Here is a 21112-nt window from a genome sequence, read left to right on the forward strand (position 1 = left end):
TCACAAGTTGGGAATTCGGTTTAATTCCCTACAACTGGTATCAGAGCCTAGGGTTAGGTTTGAGTGGGAGCAATGGCAGAGGAAGCAGGAAAGGCGTCTGGAATAGAAAAGTTTGATGGCACAGATTTTGTGTATTGGAGGATACAGATTGAAGATTATCTCTATGGGAGGAAATTGCATCTGCCTCTTTTGGGGACAAAACCTGAGAGTATGAAGGCTGAGGAATGAGCACTTCTTGACAGACAGGTTCTAGAAGTTATTAGGTTAACTCTGTCTAGGTCTGTTGCACACAATGTTGTAAAGGAGAAGACCACAGCAGATCTGATGAAGGCTTTGTCCGGTATGTATGTAAAGTCGTCCGCAAACAATAAGGTGCATCTGATGAAGAAATTGTTCAATTTGAAGATGGCAAAGAATGCATCAGTAGCACAACATCTGAATGAATTTAATACAATCACAAATCAATTGTCGTCTGTAGAAATTGATTTTGATGATGAGATTCGTGCTCTGATCGTCTTGGCTTCTTTGCCAAATAGTTGGGAGGCAATGAGGATGGCAGTAAGCAATTCTACGGGAAAGGAAAAGCTCAAGTACAATGATATACGAGATTTAATTCTGGCTGAGGAAATTCGCCGAAGAGATGCAGGCGAAACCTCAAGATCTGGTTCTGCCCTAAACCTTGAGACAAGAGGCAGAGGTAATGACAGAAATTCAAACCAGGGTAGATCAAAATCCAAAAATTTTAATCGGAACAGAAGCAAATCTAGATCAAGCCAACAAGTACAATGCTGGAACTGTGGAAAAACAGGTCACTTTAAAAGGCAATGCAAAAGCCCTAAGAAAAAGAATGAAGATGATTCTGCTAATGTTGTAACAGAAGAGGTACAGGATGCATTACTTCTTGCAGTAGACAGTCCACTTGATGATTGGGTTTTTGGATTCAGGAGCTTCGTTTCATACCACTCCACACCGAGAAATCATACAGAATTATGCTGCAAGTGATTTTGGTAAGGTGTATTTGGCTGATGTTTCAGCCTTGGATGTTGTGGGTCTGGGAGACGTCCGGATATCGTTGCCTAATGGGTCTATTTGGTTACTGGAGAAGGTTCAACATATTCCTGACCTGAGGAGAAATCTGATTTCTGTTGGACAACTTGATGATGAAGGACATGCAATACTATTTGTTGGTGGTACTTGGAAGGTTACAAAGGGAGCTAGGGTATTGGCTCGTGGAAAGAAGACCGGTACTCTGTATATGACCTCATGTCCAAGAGACACAATTGCAGTTGCTGATGCAAGTACTGATACAAGCCTATGGCACCGTAGACTTGGTCACATGAGTGAGAAAGGGATGAAGATGTTGTTGTCAAAAGGAAAACTACCAGAATTGAAGTCCATTGATTTTGACATGTGTGAAAGTTGCATTTTAGGAAAGCAAAAAAATGTGAGCTTCTTGAAAACTGGCAGGACACCGAAGGCTGAAAAATTGGAACTAGTACACACTGATTTGTGGGGGCCTTCTCCAGTTGCATCCCTTGGTGGTTCAAGGTACTACATCACTTTTATTGATGACTCAAGCAGAAAGGTATGGGTTTATTTTCTGAAAAATAAATCTGATGTATTTGAAACTTTTAAGAAGTGGAAGGTCATGGTTGAGACAGAAACAGGTTTGAAAGTAAAATTTTTGAGGTCAAATGATGGAGGAGAGTACATAGATGGAGAGTTCAGTGAGTATTGTGCCGCACAGGAAATTAGGATGGAGAAGACCATTCCTGGGACACCACAGCAGAACGGTGTGGCTGAGCACATGAACAGAACTCTCAATGAGCGTGCTAGAAGTATGAGGTTGCATGCTGGACTACCATAAACTTTTTGGGTTGATGCTGTTAGCACTGCAGCTTACCTGATAAACTGAGGACCATCAGTTCCCATGGAGTTCAGACTTCCTAAGGAGGTTTGGAGCGGTAAAGAAGTGAAGTTTTCACATTTAAAAGTTTTTTGTTGTGTTTCTTATGTTCATATTGATTCTGATGCTCGTAGTAAACTTGATGCAAAGTCAAAAATATGTTTTTTCATTGGATATGGTGATGAGAAATTTGGCTATAGGTTTTGGGATGAACAAAACAGGAAAATCATCAGAAGTAGAAATGTGATATTTAATGAACAGGTTATGTACAAGGACAGGTCAACTGTAGTGTCAGACGTTACAGAGATAGATCAAAAGAAATCTGAGTTTGTCAACTTAGATGAATTGACTGAAAATACTGTCCAAAAATGGAGTGAAGAAGATAAGGAGAATGTAAATTCACAAGTAGATTTGAGTACACCTGTAGCTAAAGTTCGCAGATCTTCCAGGAACATTAGACCTCCGCAACGTTACTCACCTGTTTTAAATTATCTCCTGTTGACTGATGGTGGTGAGCTAGAGTGTTATGATGAAGCCTTGCAAGATGAGAATTCAAGCAAGTGGGAGTTAGCCATGAAGGATAAGTTGAATTCCTTGTTAGGGAATCAGACATGGGCACTGATTGAATTGCCAGTAGGAAAGAAGGCTTTGCACAACAAGTGGGTATACAGAATAAAGAATGAGCATGATGGTAGCAAACGTTATAAGGCCAGATTAGTTGTTAAAGGGTTCCAACAGAAGGAGGGCATTGACTATACAGAGATATTTTCTCCAGTTGTGAAAATGTCAACAATCAAACTTGTACTGGGAATGGTAGTTGCAGAAAACTTACATCTTGAGCAGTTAGATGTAAAGACAGCATTTCTTCATGATGACTTGGAGGAAGACCTTTACATGATTCAGCCAGAAGGGTTCATTGCTCAGGAACAAGAGAATCTAGTCTGCAAACTGAGAAAAAACTTGTATGGCCTTAAACAAACTCCTAGACAGTGGTACAAGAAGTTTGACAGTTTTATGCATAGAATTGGATTCAAGAGATGTGAAGCTGATCACTGTTGCTATGTTAAGTCTTTTGACAATTCTTACATCATATTACTGTTGTATGTGGATGATATGCTTATTGTAGGGTCTGACATTGCGGAGATTAATAATCTGAAGAAGCAATTGTCCAAACAGTTTGCAATGAAGGATTTGGGAGTTGCAAAGCAAATCCTTGGTATGAGAATCATTAGAGACAAAGCTAATGGTACATTGAAGCTTTCACAGTCAAAGTATGTGAAGAAAGTTCTTAGCAGGTTCAACATGAATGAAACTAAACCAGTGAGCACACCCTTAGGGAGTCATTTCAAACTAAGCAAAGAACAGTCACCGAAGACAGAAGAAGAAAGGGACCATATGAGCAAGGTGCCCTATGCCTCAGCTATTGGCAGCTTGATGTATGCTATGGTGTGTACAAGGCCAGACATTGCACATGCAGTGAGAGTTGTGAGCAGATTCATGAGTAGGCCTGGAAAGCAGCATTGGGAGGCAGTCAAGTGGATTCTAAGATATCTGAAGGGTTCATTAGATATATGTCTTTGTTTCACAGGTGCAAGTTTGAAACTACAGGGTTATGTAGATGCTGATTTTGCTGGTGATATTGATGGTAGAAAGAGTACTACTGGGTTTGTTTTTACTCTAAGTGGTACAGCTATATCATGGGCTTCAAATCTACAGAAGATTGTTACTTTGTCTACTACAGAAGCTGAGTATGTTACAGCAACTGAAGCTAGAAAGGAAATGATTTGGCTACATGGTTTCTTAGATGAATTGGGTAAGAAGCAGGAGATGGGCATTCTACACAGTAACAATCAGAGTGCAATTTTTCTTGCCAAAAATTCGGCTTTTCATTCAAAGTCAAAGCATATACAACCAAAATACCACTTTATCCGTTACCTTGTTGAAGATAAACTGGTAATACTTGAGAAGATTTGTGGATCTAAGAACCCGGCAGACATGCTGACTAAGGGTGTCACTATTGAGAAGTTGAAGTTGTGCGCAGCTTCAATTGGTCTTCTAGCTTGAGGACAGGAGGATGAGTTGCAGGGATGAGGGATTGTTTCTTGGATAATAGCGGTTTAAAGTTGGTGATTGAACTAGTCTCCAAGTGGGAGATTTATTGGGCTTTGTGGAGCCTAGTTTTGTTTAATCCGGTTTGGCGACCCGACCCAAATAATATTGCATGGTTTTTTAATGGGAGATTTACTAAGGCTTGTTAGGCCCGTTTAGCCCATTGTGGAACCACCATTTGTAATTAGGGTTTTTTAGTATGGTGTGGTTGCCATGTTATATATAGAGAGAAAATATTGTAGCCGCTGAGGTGGTACTCTGTATTCTTTCCTGATAATAGTGATATCTCTGTAATTCCGTGGACGTAGGCATATTGTCGAACCACATAAATACTGTCTTGTGCGTGTGATTGTTTTTCTTTGGCGTGTGTTTTTCTCTATTTTTGTTTCTCACAGGTTAGGAATTCGGTTTAATTCCCTACATTTAACCCATTGTCGAACCTAGCAACAAGTATCACAATGGAAACTCGATATCCGAAAGGTATATCAAATTGTCATCAACCTTCAGTAATCCAATACAACATCTCCTATATCGAAATTTATTTTGACATTGCATCTTTATCCACTCCTTTATCGCTAGGTATCGATTCCTCGTTGTTTGTGTCAAATTAGGTATCAAAATGCCTTATTTCATCACTAGTTGTTCACTGATCTTCAAGTCATCTTCATTGCTTCCTTTGGATTGATGTCAAGACTAAAAAATGTCTTATTTTTGCACATTTACTAACTAATTTCTAACATCAAATCCAAAAGAGATACTAACATAAATATAGGCTAAAGAAGGTAATTCATATGCATTTTCCTCGAGAAAAAATCATTTCATCTTCAATAATCCAAGAGAAGCACCTAAACTAGAGGCACAAAGTAGTACATGTGAAGTTTACAATTGATGCCAAAGAATAGGTAAGTACAAGAAAGAGGAAAGGGACAAAAAACAAACCCCTCTCCTTACTCTAAATTAATCCAATCTACAAAGTGTATAATAAACATAAAGTTAACATCTACATACAATTTATCACATTCCAAAAAAGAATTCAAAAACAAAAGTTTAATCGTTTGCTTTGTTTTTTTCCAAACCTTCAAAGGCATTTTTGTTTTTTTTTCATCCATAGCGTCCAAAACAAGCACACTGGATTTGCCCTCCATCTTTTTGCCACTTCTTGCCCACAACAAAACTATGCCAGCTTAACAAAGTTCCACTCATTGAAGAATGAATCACCAAACCACACCAAATAGAACAAAAATCAATTGCCACAAGACACTAGCAATAGGACAATGGAGATGCAGATGATTAACCGAGTCCACCTTTTTACACATGTAGCACCTGTTCAGCATACTTCATCCCCTCCTTTTCAGGTGCTCAATCGTTAAAATTCTGCCCCATGATGCTTCCCACACAAAAGAACATAGCTTCACTTAAACCCAGGGATTCCAAACACAATTTACAAGGAAAGGCTCACTTGTTCTCTAAACTAAAGAGGGGTAGAAGGATTTAATGAACTTGCCACACTTGGATTCCTTCCACTCTAAATTGTCATACTCCTTTCTCCTGACTGAGCTAGCTTGGAGTTTCTAGAAAAAGTCTATCATTCAAGCTCCTAATCATGGAATTGACTAGAAAAATGAGGGCCCCATCAACCCCTTTCCCCATATTGCTCCCACACATCCGCTACCCATGCATCTTTGTTTGTGGCTATAGAGAACAGAGATGGAAAAGATTCTTCCAAAGATGAGTCACCATTCCCTCTCATCTTTCCAAAACTTGACCCTTCTTCCTTCCATTGACTATAGAGAAGCAAACTTTACCCTTCCACACACCCACCCCATAACCATCTCTCACTCACCGTAAGCACCATCCGCCTTCTTTCCCAAATTTTCAGTAAGGATACACCATCTAATGCAATTGATCCATCTCTACTAAATCTCATCTTCTCTAAAATCACCATTAAAAGTCCTAATTAATGTGATCATATATCTTCTCAATATCCATTTTACAAATCATACGACTGATGCCACTCTTCATCTTCAATGACCTCATTTGTAATGGGAACCACATCCAAAATTTACCTACCTTTCACAAAAGCATGTTGGTAGTTAAGACATCACTTTTCCCATTACTTTTTTAATCTTGTTTGCTAAGACCATTGATAAAGCTTACATAATCCCCCACTAGACTAATGGGTCTAAAATCTTTCCAATCCTTTACTCCACCTTTCTTAGGGATCAAACCAAAAAAGTAGCATTAAAACTTTTTTTGAAGAAGGTATTATGAAAAAACTCATCACCTCTTGTTTAACAAAATCCTAACCTAAATTACCGTAAAGCCATGGTAAAGTGATCTAGTCGTAGAGCTTTGTCCCTACTCAAGCTAGACAAGGCAACCCCTTCCTCTGAGAACGGATACTCCAAACTCCTAGCCTCCACACTCTCCAACGAAGCAAACCTCAAACCATTAATATTAGGTTTCCACTCCCTTGCTTCAGATAAAAGACTTTGGAAAGCTCTGTTCACTGCCTACTTAATATCTACCTCCTTAGAATTCCACTCTCCATTTATTCTTACCTTAGCTAAAAAATTCCTTCTACTATGCACAATGACCATTTTATGGAAGAACCTAGCATTTCCATCCCCCTCCCTTAACTACAATTCCCTTAATTTTTTCCTCCACATAGTTTCTTCCAAAGCTACCCACTAGCTATACCCATCCACCATCACTCTTCCAACCTTTGAATCCTCAACGAAGAGGACAACCTCCTTCTTCATAGAGTCCTAAAAACCAATTTATTATAAGGCCTCCTCCTTCCTAGTGTTGACGTTTCCAAAGACCTCCTTGTTCCATTTTTTAAGATCTAGTTTTAGAGCCTTAAGCTTTGTTGCCAGAATATAACTAAAAAACCCTCTGAAATTATAACTCATCCACCAGCCCCTCACTAGATCTTTGAAGGTTTCCATTTTAAGACATATTTTCAAATCTAAAAGGCGTTTAACACCTTTGCACAACACCCCTATCTAAAATGATAGGGGAGTGATCCGAAATTGACCTTCGTAAAACTCTCTGGATGAGGCAAAAAAAATTATTCTCCCACTCCTCTAACACCAACAAACGATCTAGCCTCAATGTGTATCGACTAGATTGGCCCCCACACCATGTAAAAGGCATGCCAACTAGAAGATCCCACAAATTCAAATCCTTAATAATCTTAGAGAAGTACCTCATATCAAAGGAGAACCCAAAACAATCTCTTCTTTCACCCGGAAACCTTACACAATTGAAGTCTCCTCTTATACACCACGGGTCATCCCACTACCCCCTTACAGCCCCCAACTCTAACTAAAAATCTCTCTCTTAACCCTCTGGACTAAACTATTAACCCCAAAGAAACACCAAGCAAAATCATCCTCATAGTTCCTTCATAATCCCTCACTTCCATCCCAATCAAATCAAACACTTTGTTATCCCAAAAGAGTAAAATGCCTCTCACTGAACCACTTGCTTCTACCACCCACCCACCTCTAAACTTCTCACCAACTGAAGAACATCCATAAGCTTTACCTTAGTTTCTTGCAAGCAAACTAAGTCAACCCTTCGTGATCCGATGAGGGACTTTTTGTTTTTGTAACGGAGGAACTTTCCATGGTCAAGTCCTTTACACTTTCCATGAGGACCCAAACCTCAAGGTGCCAATAGCACTCACCCCAACCAACAACAAATAATCCAAGGCACTCAACTAGCAACTGATGAGGGACTTGATTATCTTATGCTTCTTTTCTTATTAACCCCTTTAACATTCTAAAACAAAATCATTAATTTCATGGAGTTTTGGGTAGGCTCCTAGTTAGGGAAGGTGGTGTCTATACTCCCTGTATACTTCGAGGGCACTGGTTTTTTGGTGTTTCCTCTTTTTGATTAATATACTTTCTTTTTACTTATCAAAAAATTAATTTCATGGAGAAACAAGTAGGATTTCTCTGCAACTCTTCTGACTCCTCTCCATCCCATTTGAAGGGCAATAATTAATCAAACACTTAGGCTATGTTTGGTTTCCAGAAAATTTGAGGGAAAATGCGAGGGAAAGAAAATACAAAGGAAAAGTAGAAGGAAAGAAAAAGTGAAGGAAAATAAAAAAATAGATTAAAAGTTGATAAATTATTTTTTTTGTTACTTCAAACTCATTTTATTTATTTTAACTCATCAATATAAAGATTAAATAATTAAAAAATACATAAGTTTTTAATTAATTTTAATTATATTTGATTTTCTTTGATATTTTTCATAGGACAACCAAACATGAGAAAATCATTTTCCTTAGCATTTTTTTTCTTTCCTTTGTACTTTCCGAGAACCAAACATAGCCTTAAGCTTCCAAAGTTCCTTATTGAAATGAAACATAGAGGAGGATCTCCTCTTTTCATTAAATTCTAAGCTTTGCCTTTTTTCAAAGCCTCCAACTTTCTAAACACGGTTGCAATTTCCTTTTCATGCCTCTCTATTGGCATACCCACAAAACTACTAAATGCATCCAACATGATGAAGGTCAAATCAAAGATGCCCTCCTCACCTAACATAACGAAATCGAGATTATAGCTTCCTTAGTCCATCTCCACACTACTCTTAACTCAGACCTAAGCCCTAGCCATTTTGTCAAACTATTTCAAAAAATCCACCAACACCTCCTCACAGGAGACCATCCACAAAGGACCAATTTTTCCACCAATGCAAAAGACTGACCAACCCGGCCCCTCCATGGAACCAAACATTTTCCTATCTCCATGTCAACAACTCTCCAAAGCACTTTCTCCACTATACCTCATTTTTTGAAATGAAATGTTTTTGCCACTTAAAATTAAACCAGAAATTTGAGGAAGAATGTAGATCTTAAACAGGAGAGGGCCTACTAGTTGACATATAAGCTATTTGCATTTCATTTCATAAGCATCCACTTACGAATTGCTTAGTTCAATGTAAATTAACTAAAAATAAAAATGAAAGAGTAAGTCGATTCTTTAGAATTTCCAACAAACTCGAAGGTAAAATGATAAGAAAAGCAAAGATAATGGCAAGTAGAGGTTTTGATTCTCAGTCCAACTTTCAATGACTCTTTTTGGTAACTTAAGTCAATTTTGGCAAGCTTAGGGTTTCATTGGCATGATCACAAGATTTTCTAGTTAGAATCTATCGAGAATCTAGGAATATTATTATTTGAATGTTTCTCCTTAATTTAAAGTTTACTATTTATCTATTTATTATTAGTTTGAATTAGACTAGAATATAAAGTTGAAAGTAGAAGTTTAATATTACTTTGAATTAGAGTAGGAGATAGAGTTTAAATTAGAGTAGAGGTCTATTATTAATTTGAATTAGAGTGGGAGATAGAATTTGAATTATAGTAGAACTCAAATGTGTTTATATATAAATATTCATCATCATCAATGAGAATGAGATATCATATTTTTCTTTATATTATTCTTTCTCAATATGGTATTAGAGCATAGTGTCACAAGCTGATTCCAAATGAGACTCCCCATGGCTTATATAGAGTCAGGAAGCTTCTGGAGACTCCTAGAGTGGGAAGAGTGTGGAAGGTTCTAGAGAAGCCTGGAGGAATCCACACAATTCTACACCATGGTGGAAGGCATGAGAGGAGTCCGGGGCTTTCTAGAGAAATCTAGAAGACTCTTGTATATACTTGTATATAGGCTTGTACCTAGAATGATGTAGGACAGTCTAGAATGGTCTTGAGTTGTAAGGAACCCTCCAAGGTTCCAGAGAGTTCCATTGGTGTCTATAAATAGGTGAGGGCCTCATTTGGCCAAGGCACCAAGCAAGTGAGCATCCAAGCACTTGTAAAGGCTTCTTTGAATAAGAAAGAGCTTCCATTCTTTAAGGGGTTGCCTACTAAGCTTCTTAAGCTTTCGAGTCGCGAGTGTCTTAGCCGGGCGAGCTAAAGCATCGGGGAGCAAGGCTGACTTAGCAAGATTAAGCGTCTTAGCTTGTCTAAGTGCCGCACGAGCTTAGTGAACGACTAAGTCCGTGACAATAGGCTCTTTAACAAAAAATTCCCATGGTGAAGACAACTATGACTGGGGCTAGCGAAAATTCATCCTCCTCAGTTACAACAGAGGATGACCAGACAAATCATGTTGCCTCCCGATATCTCATCATTTAGTTCTACCATTCGATTAACAGTTCATAAACTGAATAGTAAGAATTATTTAAAATGGACCCAGACTATGAAACCAGCAATCGATGATGATAAAGGAATGCTTGGACACCTAACTGGTAAGGTAAAGAAACCAGCCACAAATGATCCAAAGTTAGCAGCATGGAGATCAGAAAATTCCATGATAACAACTTGGCTTATCAACTTGATGGAGCCAAAAATAGGGAAGCCCTATCTCTTCATAAAAACTGCCAAGGAAGTGTGGGAGGCAATCCGAGAAACCTACTCAAATCTAGAAAATTCTGCTTGATATTTGATTTAAAATCAAAGTTGTGGCAATCCAAACAAGGGGATCGTGGTGTGACTGAGTATTATAACGAGATGTTGATTTTATGGTATGAGTTAGATTTGTGTTATGAAGAGGTAGGGGAAAACCCTAGGAATAGTGCAAGGTACATGAAGTGAGGAGAGAATGACAGTCTTTGTTTTCTTGTCGGGACTGAACAAAGACCTTAATGAAGTGAGAGGTCGAATTCTATGGAAAAAACCATTACCATCTCTCCGAGAAGTTTTTTCTAAAGTTAGAAGAGATGATGCTAGAAGATCCATTATGATGAACCTTGAGTCACCAAGGGCTAGAATAGAATTTGATAGTTTTTCCCTTGTTACTAAGGGGTTTGATCAAGAAAGAGAAAAAAGGAATTCTAAAAAGGGCGATAGACCATGGTATGACCACTATACAAAACCCTGGCATACTTGTGACACCCACTAAAAGATTCATGACAAGCCATCAAACTAGAAGAAGAAACCTAGCGGGGAGAGTCGTGCCTACCAAGCCAGAAGTAATGAACATGGGCAGCAACCTTCCTTAGAAACACCTCCTTTTACTAAGGATCAAATAGAGCATCTGTACAAACTTATTCAATGTTAGGTCTCTTTAAATCAATCCCCTTCTTGTTCCTTATCCCAAAAATGTAATCATCTTCTCACAACCCTTGTTCACCTTGATTCAAATTGCCCATAATCATAGATTCTAGTGCAATCGATCATATGACCAAATCTTCAAATTTGTTTTCTTATAGTCCCTGTGTAGGAAACAAAAAGATAAAAATAGTAGATGGATCTCTTTCGACTATTGCTAGAAAAGGATCTACCAAATTTTCCTTACTTCTTACACTCCATAATGTTCTTTATGTTCTTAATTTGTCTTGCAATTTATTGTTTGTCAGTAAATTAACCTCTCATTTAAAGTGTCAAGCTAATTTTTTCTCATCTCAATGTGAATTCCAAGATTTAAACTTGAGGAAGATGATTGGCGATGCTAGACAAAGTGGAGGACTTTATTTCTTTGAAGATCGAATCAAACTAGGTAGACAAGCTCAGAGTACTTGTTTGAATCTATTTTAGTAACTAGTGAGAATAAAATGTTGTTATGGAATTTTAAGTTAGGACATCCCAATTTTCAATATTTGAAACATTTATTTCAAAAGGCGTTTATTAATAAAGATCCATCTTCATTCCATTGTGAAATTTGTGAACTTGCAAAGCATCATCGTGCATTTTTTCCTTTACAACCCTATAAAGGGTCTAAACCCTTTTTTGTAATACATGATGATGTTTAGGGACCTTCTAGGGTCAGCACTTCTTCAGGAAAAAAAAAAGTGGTTTATCACATTTATAAATGATCATATAAGGGTTTCTTTGGTGTATTTGCTAAAAGAAAAATCAGAAGTAGTACAAGTGTTTAAAATTTTTTAGAAAATGGTCAAAACACAATTTCATACAAAAATATTCAAATTTTCAGAACTGGTAATGAAACAGAATACTTTAATCAATTGTTGGGAAACAACTTTCCAGAAAATGGTATAATGCATCAAAGTTTTTGTGTTGATACACCTAAAAAAAATGGAGTGGCAGAAAGAAAGAATAGACATCTTTTAGAAGTTGTTGGAAGTTGCTAGATCACTCATCTTTTCAACAAAAGTTCTCAAATATCTTTAGAGTTAAGCTATTTTAACCACCACCTATTTGATCAATAGGATGCCTACTAGGGTTTCAAAATATCAAACTCCACTTGGTTTTTTCAACATGTGTTTTCTTACTTCACAGATTTCAATGAATTTATCTTCGAAAATTTTTGTTGCACTACATTTATTCATGTCCATAATCATAATCGTGGAAAATTTGATCCTAGAGCATCCAAATGCATATTTGTTGGATATTCTTCAACACAAAAAGGATAGAAATGCTTTGATCCACATACCAAAAGAATGTTTATAACAATGAACGTCACTTTCTTTTAAACTAGACCCTATTTTAAATGATCATCCTCAGGGGGAGAATAAAAGTGTAGATTTCATTCCTAGTGAGGTGTCTGAGTTAGACCAACCACTATTCCAACCCACCTTAGTTCAATAGTGATGAGAAACTCCAGGAAAATTTCTAGAAAAATCTCTAGAAAAAATAGAAAAACAACCACCTGTGCTTGATGAGTTTATTGGTAGTAGACAAACTTTGGGAACAAATGATTTAACTATTGAAAATGTTGGACAAACTACCTTAATGCCAACACATGATCAAGATCATGAAACTATTGAATTCAATGAAAATACAAATAAAAACAATCAAGAGCTTCGTGTCTACTCAAGGAGAAACCATATTCAAAAAATGGTGGAACCTACTTTACAACAAGGCCATGAATCTGTCTCGAGAACAGATCCAATCTCACCACTTGAGAAAGGTAAGGCTTCATCTAAACCATGTTCTTCTTCCAATATTAAACATGAAGAGTCTCTTAGTGATCTGGATGTCCCTATTGCATTTCAAAAAGGTGTTAAGTCTTAGTCAACATCCTATGTCCAATTTTGTGTCTTATAAGAATTTGTCATCTTCCATGGTCGCATTTACCTCTCAACTTTCTAGTGTAGAAATTCCAAAGAATGTAAAGGATGCTCTAAAAATTCCAGAGTGGAAGGAGGCTGTTTTTTAGGAAATGAGGACCCTTGAGAAGAATAAGACTTGGGAGGTGGTAGCTCGACCTAAAAGGAAGACTATTGTTTGCTCCAAGTGGGTGTTCACTATCAAATATAATTTTGATGGCTCTCTACAAAGGTACAACAAGGCGCACCTTGTTGCCAAGGGATTTACACATACATATGGGATTGACTACTCAAAAACCTTTTTTCTCATTGCAAAATTAAATACAATCAGAGTTCTTTTATCAATTGCTACAAATCCGGATTAGCCACTACAACAACTGGATGTTAAAAATGTTTTCCTCAATAGAGACCTAAAGGAGGAAGTGTATATGGATCTACTCCTGGCTTTGATAAAAGGGTTGGCCCAAAGGTTTGTAAACTATAGAAGTCTTTATATGACCTTAAGCAATCTCCTTGGACTTGGTTTGAGAGACTCACCTACTTTATGAATAAAATAGGTTTTTATCAGAGACAAACAGATCATACCCTATTTCTAAAATACTCTCTAGGAGGTAAAGTTACAATTTTAATAGTCTATGTGGATGACATTATTCTAAGCAGAGATAATATGGTTGGGATGAATCATTTGAAGAAGTGTCTAACTACTGAATTTGAAATTAAAGGTCTTGGAGCCTTGAGTTGATCTCCTATAGGAAATAGGAATGAGTGGTTGTAGACCTTTAGATACCCCTATAAATCCTAATGAAAAGCTCGGAAAGCTAGAAATTAGGGTTTCGGTGGAGACTACAAGGTACCAAAAATTGGTTGGTAAGTTGATTTACCTATCTCACACTCGACCGGATATTCTTTGCAGTTAGTATGGTAAGTCAATATATGCATTCACCTTTTGAAGCACATCTTGAAGTAGTTTATAGAATTTTAAGGTACTTGAAGAATACACTAGGAAAAAGACTATTTTTTAAGAAGAATGAGTAGCAAGGAGTTGAAGTATACACAAATGCAAACTGGGCTTGTTCAGTAACTAATAAGAGATCAACCTCAGGGTATTGCACATTTATATGGGGAAATTTGGTTACTTGGAGGAGTAAAAAATAGTGTGGTGGTCTGGATAAGTGCAAAGGTAGAATTTAGAGCGATGGCACATGGGGTTTATGAAGTGTTGTAGCTAAAGCAAGTCCTGAAAGAGCTGAGATAACCTGTTGTTAGACCCTTTGAAGCTTTATTGCGATAATAAAGTTGCAATTAATATTACAAATAATCTAGTTCAGCATGATAGGACTAAACATGTGGAGATTGATAAACATTTCTTAAAGGAAAAACTTGAAGTTGATATCATATGTACGCCATTTGTTCCAACTACCCAACAACTAGCTGACATCCTAATCAAGGGACTTCATAAACTAGTTTTTGAACATCTAACAAGCAACTTGGGCATGATAGATATCCATGCACCAACTTGAGGAGAAGTGTTGAGAATCTAGTCCAAGAAGCTTTAACCTCAAAACCATGGAGGCAGACCATGAACAAGGAGATCAGAGCGCTGGAAAAATATCAGACTTAGGAAGTTGTTGATTTATTGAAGGAAGGACTGTGGACTGCAAATAGACTTTTACAGTCAAGTACAAAGCTGATGGCGTTTTGGACAAATCCTGCTAGGGGCAAATGGGTACACTCAATCGTATATGAAACATTTGAACCAATGGCTAAAATGTACACGATCAGAATTCTTTTATCCTTGACAGAAAATAAGGATTGGTCTTTATATCAATTTGATGTGAAGAATGCTTTCCTCCATGGAGACTTTGAAGAATACCACATGGATGTTCCAACAGTGTATGAGCATAAATCACACCTTATTCATAAAAAGGTCCTCTATTGGAAGAGTCACTGCCCTAATTGTATACGCAAATGACATTGAAGAAATGATGGGATTAAAAATTTAATTAGCAAAAGAATTTGAAATCAAAAACTTGGGGAACTTAAGATTTTCTTGGAATTGAAGTTACTAGATCTAAGCTGAGGATCTTCATTTCTTAATAAAAATAAACCCTAGATCTTCTCCAACAGGCAGGTATGCTTGACTGCAAGCCCGTTAATACTCCAATAGAGCCCAACTACAAGTTGGGATTAAAAAAGGGAAGAACTAATGGTTGACTGTGTGATGTACCAATGAATGGTCAGAAAACTGATCTACTTGTCACATGCAAGGCCAGACATAGCCTATGCAGTTAGTGTAGTGAGTCAGTTCATGCATGCCCCACTTCGATCATACCTTGATGCACTTTATAGAATCATCAAATACTTGAAAGGGACACCAGGCATGGGACTTTGATTTCATAAAGACAAGGAGCTAAAGTTGGAAGCTTATACTAATGTCAATTGAGTTGGATCCATGGTAGATAAGTGGCCAACTACTATTTAGTTACCTAGAGAAGTAAGAAACAACCAATGGTTGTTTGCTCTCATGCAAAGGCAAAATTCAAAGCCATGGATCAATGGTGACCTACTTTGGCTGAAATAGCACCCTCAGATTTGAAGGTGGAAGTGAAGAATCCAATGATGTTATAGTATAATAATAAAGTAGCTATAAATATAGCCCATAATCTAGAATATCATGACTGGACCAAATATGTGGAAGTGGATAGACATTTCATCAAGCAAAACTTGGACTTGAGACAAGTTTGCACTCCATATATTTCATCCTCTAAACAGCTAGCTAATATGCTCACTAAAAGATTTAGAGTACAATTTTTCTTCAGATTATTTATAAGTTTGGTACACAAAATATCTTTGCACCAACTTTGAGAGGAGTGTTGGAATAGTTGACCTATTATTTTCAGCTTTCAATAAATAGGCTGCTTAGATATAACTGTAATTTAGATCCTATATTTAACTAATTAAAAACTCTTTTAATAAAAATAAATAATTGAAAGGCTTTCACCCATCCCTTAAGCCTTGCAAATGGCCTTAACCAAGGGTCAATCAACTTGTGTTATGTTATCACCTTTAAAACCACTAGTTTAACAATTATAATACAAAGAACCTTGTAAAATTGAGAGAATTTATTATAAAAAGTACCTTGAGTAGTCCTGCAATAGATGAAGAAAAATCTCTACTTCTAGGTCTTCAGTTGACAATTTGCTTGAACAAGGGACATTTAATTTTTTTCGCACACCAAGCAGGACATTTCTATAAGAAGGCCTCCAACCCCTACAGAGAACGTAGAAAGCAACTAATCAGAAAGTTGTCAAATGAATTTACACTATGATCATAGTATCCATTTAAAAAATAAACTTAAACAGATATGATTACCAGTTTGCACCATAATAAACAATCATGAATCAGTTTTCGCCTTGGAACTTAGATGTTAACAATACATAGGAATATTTGCTTAAGGAAAAAAAAAAACAAAAGTCTTCTACCCATCTAAATTTTATGCTAAACTTAATACCCACTCATTGACTTAGTCAAAGCCAAGACTGAAGCAAGAAAAATAAAACTGCCAATCATTGGCTAAGTAATTCAACAACCTTAATGTAGACCGAGCATCAGCTGCAAGGAATAAGAACCTCGACTCGAGACTAGAAATAAAATCTTCTCGCTCTTCAAGGTCTTCTTCAATCATGGCATAGTCAACATCAGCTCTCCTTGATATTGATTTTAACAAAGGACTGAAGTAGCTGAACAAGAGCACAATTCAACATCACATTGAAAGATTAAATAACACTTCAAAATCACCTTAGAACTACTGTTCAAGACTGTTGCACCACCATTTGATATGGAAAGCAGAGAAATTGAACTTCAACTGGCAAGTACCAGTTTGGTAGCAGAAATGAAAAAGAGATTTTTGTAAAATGTAATTTCTTTTTTATTAAATGAAAACAATGAACAGATTCAGAAATCATTTTCACGTCATTTTTACTTCTAAATTACTTGCATTGTTATTTTTAACTCCAAAAATAATATTTTGAAATTTCTTGAAAATGACCCATTTCCAGGACATTGTTTCAAAATAGCTTTTGAAAATATGTTGCCAAACATATTTCCTCGGCCATTTTCACTTTCCCTCATTCAGAAAATTTATGCATTTTCCAAAAAAGTGCCCCTCCTAATGGAAAGAAAGCATAAGTGCCCTTATTTTTCCAAATATATATAAGAAAAAAAAATTACAACACAAGTCATTAAGTCTCCTGGATTCCAGGTACTGCAATGCCCATTCACCGAAGCAATTTGGAAAATCACCATGCCTAACACCATTTAATTTACTCAATTTTTTTCCCTCCTTTTTCCCTTTCAGAGACCAAATAAAACAGGTTGATTAAAAGAAATTATACCTGGGGCCAAAAAGGATCCTCTCAAGTTCAAACAACTCAGAGTCAGTTGCCAGTTCAAGCACTGGCCTAAGCTCGGGATCAAAAGCACCTGCCAATCAAATTTCAAGATGCAGACACCTATGAAACAGAAAACCCAGATGAAAAAGAGAGAAAGAGAACCACAAACCTTGTCCATTTCTTGAAATTGAAGAATGAGAGGAAAACACAAGGCCCAGAGTGATTTTGGTTGAAGGAGAACGAGACCTGAAAATCTGTACAGGGAAAAAAACGATAAGTAGAGAAAAGGGAATGAAGATTTTGGAATTGAGAAGGAGAAGCTTACCGGATAATTGGGTTTTGTGGAATGCGGATGGAGGAGGGTGAAGGAGAGGTGGACAGCCACTGCTGACATCTTCCCGGCTCCCAGTTGAAGTGTGCGATTTCTACTCCAACTATTTTCTCTATAGTTAAAATATTTTCTCTCCACTCCTCAAATTATTTACCAAATAAATATTTTTCTTTTTCTAATGTCCAATAATAAAAATAAAAAATATTCTTTATTTTTAAAATTAAAAAAATAAAGAATATAAAATTTAAAGTATTTACAATTTCAAAAAATCTATTTTAAAAAAAAATAAAAACCCACGCATCCTTTCTTGTTTTTAATTTTTGAAAATAAAATGAAATAAAGAACAACTAATTTTTAAAAACAAGAAAAAGAAAATATAAAGAATTATTTTTAAATATTAAAAAATTCATTGTATTGTTTGACAGTTGTTATTTGTTTTCTATTTTTAAAAAATTAAATTAAATAGAAAACAATTTATATAGAATATGTAGGAGTTATTTTCATTAATTTTTAAAAATAAAAGAAAAAAATTTAAAAAAAATCATAAAAATCAAATAAAATTGAATCATAATATCATTTTAATAATCAAATAAAATTCAACTATAATGTCATTTTTCTTCTCTCTAGTCCAATACTAATATAAAAAATATTCAAATATCATCCTCCTTTGAATTACATGTTTTTTTTTTAATTTCTTTTAACTTTTCCAAATTTTTTCATTAAGTAAATAAATTTCACATCAAATTATACTTGATATATAAAATGACTAATCTTTAAAAATAATTTGAAACTTAAAAACTAATTTAACTAACTAGAAAGTCATGAAACTCAATAATATTAAAAAGTAATAAACCAAAATTTATTTTGAATGACTTGGATAATTTCTTCTTTACATATACTTTTATTTTCATAAATTTTTTCTTTAGGTAAATAAATTTAAAATCAAGTAAGACTTAACACATTGAATTCATTAACGAAATTAGCGATTTTTAAAAATAACTTCTCAAATGATGAACCAACTAATATTAGAAAATTATAGATAAAAATTAGTTTAGAATGAATCTATTCTTTATCCTTTATATAGAACCATATTTTTTAGATTTTTTCACTAAACAAATAAACTTCAAATTAAACAAGACTTGATATATAAAATTTATTAACAAGTCTAGTCATTTTTAAAAATGATTTAAAACTTATGGATAAAAATTGGTCCATAATGACTCTATTATATCTTTGTTGCACATAATTATATTTTAATATGTTTTTTATTACCAAAAAAAAAAATTCAAAATCAAATGACATTTTGAATTAAATTTATTAATGAGTTTAATCATTTTTAAAAATAATTTGAAACTAAAAAAAAAATAGATCTAATCACTACAAAAAATAATAGACCAAAATCAATAAACTAAGTCATGAGCTTATATTGTTTCTCATATATATACAATTATATTTTTTGAATTTTTTCACTCGGTAAATAGTTTTTAAATTGGGGTATAATTAATAATTTAATTTTTTTTACTTAATCTTTTAATTTCTAAGAATAATTTGGAATTAAAAAGTGATCCAATTAATTGCAAATTAAATCAAATCATTCTAAAATCTTGTATTTATAATTGAGTACTAAATATGTGCATGTAATAAAAAACTTAACTCATTTACATGTTAAAAACGATGTGTATATGTAATGAAAAACTTGACTCATAAAATGTATTAATTTTTTAAACTTTTTTGAAACTCAAAAACCGATTTAAGTACTAGAAAGTCATAAACTCAATAACATTAGAAAATCAAAAATCAAAATTCATTTTGAATGATTTTACTAGTTTCTATATATATATATTCCACTAGGCAAGTAAACTCCTAATCAAACAAGACTTAAGACGTTGGATTCATTAACAAGTTTAGTAGTTTTTTTTTTAAAAAAAAAAACTTGAAACTCAAATAATGATCCAATTTATGTTAGAAATTTATGGATAAAAAATTGGTTTAAAATGACTCCATTATTTCAAACGAGTTTAGAATTGTTAAGAAGGCTAGGGATATACCTAACATGCCTTAAACCTACAAAAACATCACTAAACTCATTGAAAGAATTTTTCTAAGGTACTAGCATCAAAATAAAGCATTAAGGTTGTCACGAGTGCTTCAAACACACTAAAATAGGCTCTTTAGAGTCATGTAAATATTGAGTTTGAGTTTTCATAACAATCCTCCAATAGCTTGTTGCTAGTTCTTTAGCAACAAGCGAAAAACTATCCTTCCCTCCATGGTAGTGCATTCAAACTCTCACAAAAGGCTCTACCCATGCCAGTCAAGCTACCTTCACAAGCCATTATCCACCAACAATTCACCTTTTTTTGGATTTTACAAAGATCTACCAATTAAGATTACATAGATGCCACCAAAACATTACAAGAGTTTGGAAGCAATGCCACTAATGAGAGGAGAGTTGACTTCTACCATAGAAATTCAAAAACAACAATGGACAAGTGAGAAGAAATCTTGGAAGCTTTTCAAAAGCTTTTCAATAGGATTAGCTTAGTTAGTGCAGTTTCTAAGTCATGTTTAATGTATCAAGTTTTCCACCTAATTTTTTTTTTTTTTTTGCAAGTTGTTATTTTTAGTCTAAGTTTGAATTCAAAAGTTTCAATTTCATTTCTATGCAATTTCAATTTAATGTTAGTTTGTTTTTTCCATTGATTTCTTTTAAGTTTTAGTTCTTCAAATACTTTTTAAGTTCCAAGGTAAGAATTGAGGTTGCCTTACCACTGCTTGTATAGGAACTCATTTTGCTCCCCTCTTCTAGTTAAACCAAGGTTGATGAGGCAAGGATTAATTCTTAGCATGGTGTCATCATGGTTTCTTGTTACCTGAAACACCTCAAATGAGAATCAGCAATGGAGTGAGTCATGAATAGAGCCTCTTGTAGCATAACCTTGATCGACTAGAGAAGTGAGGACTAGTAGGTGCAATGCCTATTCAAGATATGGTCTGGATCACATGCATGGAGACTCACCTAGGTAATACTAACCTTTAATTATGTCCTCTACAACTTGCGTTTATTTATTGTTAATGATTATTTAATGCTATGAGTTATTATTTTTTTATTTGGATGTTTAAACGCCTTATTTATTTTTCAGTCAATGAATAAACCCACTATTAATACAATAAAAAAGCATAATCCATCTCCCATCCTTTACACTTTGGGCTTTCTATTAAAAATACAGACTTGGTAAGTTGCCAACCCTACGAAAAAAATGATTGGAACTCAAATCCTTATTGGATATTGCAGTCATAGTCTCTTCGCTTAAGGACTTGACTTCCTTGTTTTAC

At 35.1% G+C, this 21112-nt stretch overlaps 1 protein-coding gene across 2 annotated transcripts in view; it reads right to left on the reverse strand.

Annotated features, from left to right (window-relative positions):
- LOC100243690 (uncharacterized) overlaps positions 1 to 17898 on the reverse strand; it is a 51602-nt gene extending 33704 nt beyond the window's left edge. For both annotated transcript variants that reach the window (XM_002262987.5, XM_059734151.1), the window contains exons 1-5: positions 17771 to 17898; positions 17615 to 17699; positions 17449 to 17536; positions 16645 to 16794; positions 16193 to 16324 (exon numbers count right to left, since the gene is read on the reverse strand). In XM_002262987.5, coding sequence (XP_002263023.2) covers positions 16193 to 16324; positions 16645 to 16794; positions 17449 to 17536; positions 17615 to 17699; positions 17771 to 17839 — 524 coding nt within the window. In that variant the 5' untranslated portion in view covers positions 17840 to 17898. The remainder of the gene's footprint in view (positions 1 to 16192; positions 16325 to 16644; positions 16795 to 17448; positions 17537 to 17614; positions 17700 to 17770) is intronic.
- Between the last annotated feature and the right edge of the window lie 3214 nt (positions 17899 to 21112).

The sequence above is a fragment of the Vitis vinifera genome, chromosome 17, assembly GCF_030704535.1.
Source record: "Vitis vinifera cultivar Pinot Noir 40024 chromosome 17, ASM3070453v1".
Lineage (NCBI taxonomy): Eukaryota > Viridiplantae > Streptophyta > Magnoliopsida > Vitales > Vitaceae > Vitis > Vitis vinifera.